Raw genomic sequence first — 2,682 nt, 5'->3', positions numbered from 1 at the left:
CTGCTACTTACACATTTTTGGCAGAATATTTAGAAAATTTGGTATATGAATCCCTGGCTAAAGCGGAACAAAACGATTTGACACACAGTATTAGGAATGTGGGCGTCATGAACAAAAAAACCTCTGTTGCCAAGGAAATGCAAAGATTTACTTTATCGGATTCTTCTAAAAATGAAAGTGAATGTTTGTCTGCCCCAGGAGAGCACAATATAAATGCCTGGAGATAAAACCAACAGAAAAACAGTCGTTTTGAAACATTTTTTTTGTCATCGATAAACTGTTTTCACGGGGACATTAGATAAAATGGTGACAGGGCCAAAAATGTTGATAGTGACTTCTATGGAGCTAAATCAGGGCCAGTATTATTTAAAACCCAAATAAATTAAATTGATGCTAGTTCTGATGCTAAAGCGTTAGCTAAATTTCAAATTAGCATTAAAAAACCTCAACAGATCTCAAATTAGCTAAAAATGTTAGCATGTTGCTAAAACATTAGCTAAACTCCAAATTAGCATTAAGAAAACCTCAGTAGATTCTAAATTAGTCAAAAACGTTAGCATGTTGCCAAAATAGAAGCTGAACTCTAAATTAGCCTAAAAACGTGGAACCAGCAGGTATTTCCTGTTTGGAACCCCAGGGGGAGGAGTCACTCAGTCCGGTCCTCATGCGCAATCAGTGAACGAGAGTCCATGTTCTGAGAGTTTATCACAGGGGTGGCCAAACTTTTTGACTCGCACGCTACAAAAGATTCTCAAACTTGACCAAAGGGCCGGATCAGATGTTTTTTAGTGAGCGACCCCATATGAGAAAGAAACAACATGGAATCTGGACACAAACTTTCTTTTTTTTTATTTAAAAACTGTAGTTTTTGTTCCTATTTTAGTGTCATTTGCACCAATTGGTTAGATTACCTTTCATTATTTAAATAAAACTGGAAGTCACTCTGCACACTGGCCTGTTTGTGTGACATCATGTAAAAAAGGGTCCATTTATCTGAGTGGCGGAATAGAGGAGAGTGAGGGGCGTTCTGCAGAGGGCGGATGGGGTACACAGTGCAGCTAAAATACAGTTTTTTGCTGCTCACGAGCACACACCAGTGACACTGCCTGATGTTCTGTGGTTGAACTCCTGTTGCAGGTTTTCAAAGCACGGCTCCCTGAAGTCTCACGAAGAGCTGGAGCTGCCATCGGAGCTGACGGAGGACTGGGCCACCATGGAGGTGTGCGTGGACTGCAAGAAGTTCATTTCTGACATAATCGCTTCCAGCAAGCACAGCCTGTCTCTGGCCACCAAGAGGGCTCGCCTAAAGCGCAAGACGCAGTCCTTCTACATGTCATCCCCCAAAGGCAGGGAGGAGTACCGGCCCTCCGAACGAACAATCAAGGAAATCTGAAGCTGCAGAAACTGCTGACGGTGCAGGGAGACGTCAGACAGACCTGACGGCTTCTTCCTGTCGCTCTGGTCCAGATCACAGACGGATGCTCAGACTGCTGTGATGACTTCAACTCCTGCATCCTTCAGTGTGTCCTTTTGAACTAGAAATGGAAAAAACAGAGTTTTGAACACTATCTTTTGTTTCATTTATTTTTTTACAGAGTACCTTTATGGGTACAGAATATAGCCACACTTGCCAATGGTTTGTTTGTTGTTTATTTACTGCTTATGTGTCACGTTACATGAATTACATTGAGCTCCATCCTCCCCCTACTCTCCTCTCATAAAAACTCCTCAGCATCCAGAGTTTACACGTCTAACCTCTGGTCCTGCAGGGACGATTTTCCTGACCTCAGTGGCCACGGACAAACTCAACTGAGGGTCCAAAGCAGATCTAATGGGGGCGACGTCCACATTTAACTAAAGCACAAACCAGAGGATGCTCTTCTTTATACGATTCTATAACTCATGATTTACTTTTGCATGTTTGGTAAAAGATGGATTTCTTTCAAATTGGATTTCTTTCTACTGCACTTGTAAGCACAGCTAAAAGCACGTCCCGCATTTCACACAGATTTTAGGGAGTCTGTTTTGAACCCTTTAAATTTACACCATGAAACTCGTTAAGCTGACGTGCCAAATAACCGCCCATTTTCTCCATTTTCCAGAAGTCTTGCAGTCATCTTCTTCTGCTCACGTTGCAGCTTCAACAAGTGAAATGAAATTGCTCCAAATTGAAAAATAACCTAGACATATAGCATTACCTGTGATAATGCTAGTGTGAGTGCTGTAAGCTGAATGTGGTCGCTGAAGACGCTAGTGAAGATAGCTGAAAATGCTGAAACTGATAGCTAAAAACGCTGAAGTTGATAGCTGAAATGCTAGCTAAATGCCAAATTAATTAATTCAAATTTGCCAAAAAAATGGAAAATGTCTAAAATTGTTAAAACAGCTACCATATTGTTAGAATATTAGCTAAACTTCAATTTATCCTAAAGAACTGAAAAATGTCTAAATTAGCCAAAACAGCTAGCATAATGCTGAAATATCAACTAAACTCGAAATTAACATAAAAAACTTGGGGGAAAAATTGCTTATTTTTGCCAAAATTAGTTAAACTCTAAATTATCCTAACAAATTGAAAGTGTCTAAATTGGTAAAACAGTTAGCATGTTGCTAAATTAAAAGCTACACTCCAAATTAGCCTATAAAAACAGTAGCTGCTGAACATTTTAACGTTTGAATGGT

The 2,682-nt window shown here is 40.0% G+C and overlaps 1 protein-coding gene across 1 annotated transcript in view; it reads left to right on the top strand.

The window, feature by feature from the left end:
• Positions 1–1,568, top strand: part of LOC112143763 (protein spire homolog 1) — a 42,003-nt gene extending 40,435 nt beyond the window's left edge. The window contains exon 16 of the mRNA XM_024267957.2: positions 1,138–1,568. Within this exon, the coding sequence (XP_024123725.1) occupies positions 1,138–1,393 (256 nt within the window). The 3' untranslated portion in view covers positions 1,394–1,568. The remainder of the gene's footprint in view (positions 1–1,137) is intronic.
• The last annotated feature ends 1,114 nt before the right edge of the window (positions 1,569–2,682 follow it).

Source organism: Oryzias melastigma, linkage group LG16, assembly GCF_002922805.2.
Source record: "Oryzias melastigma strain HK-1 linkage group LG16, ASM292280v2, whole genome shotgun sequence".
Taxonomy (NCBI): domain Eukaryota; kingdom Metazoa; phylum Chordata; class Actinopteri; order Beloniformes; family Adrianichthyidae; genus Oryzias; species Oryzias melastigma.
Note: the sequence above shows the minus strand (reverse complement) of the source record. Positions and strands in the feature narration are given on the sequence as shown.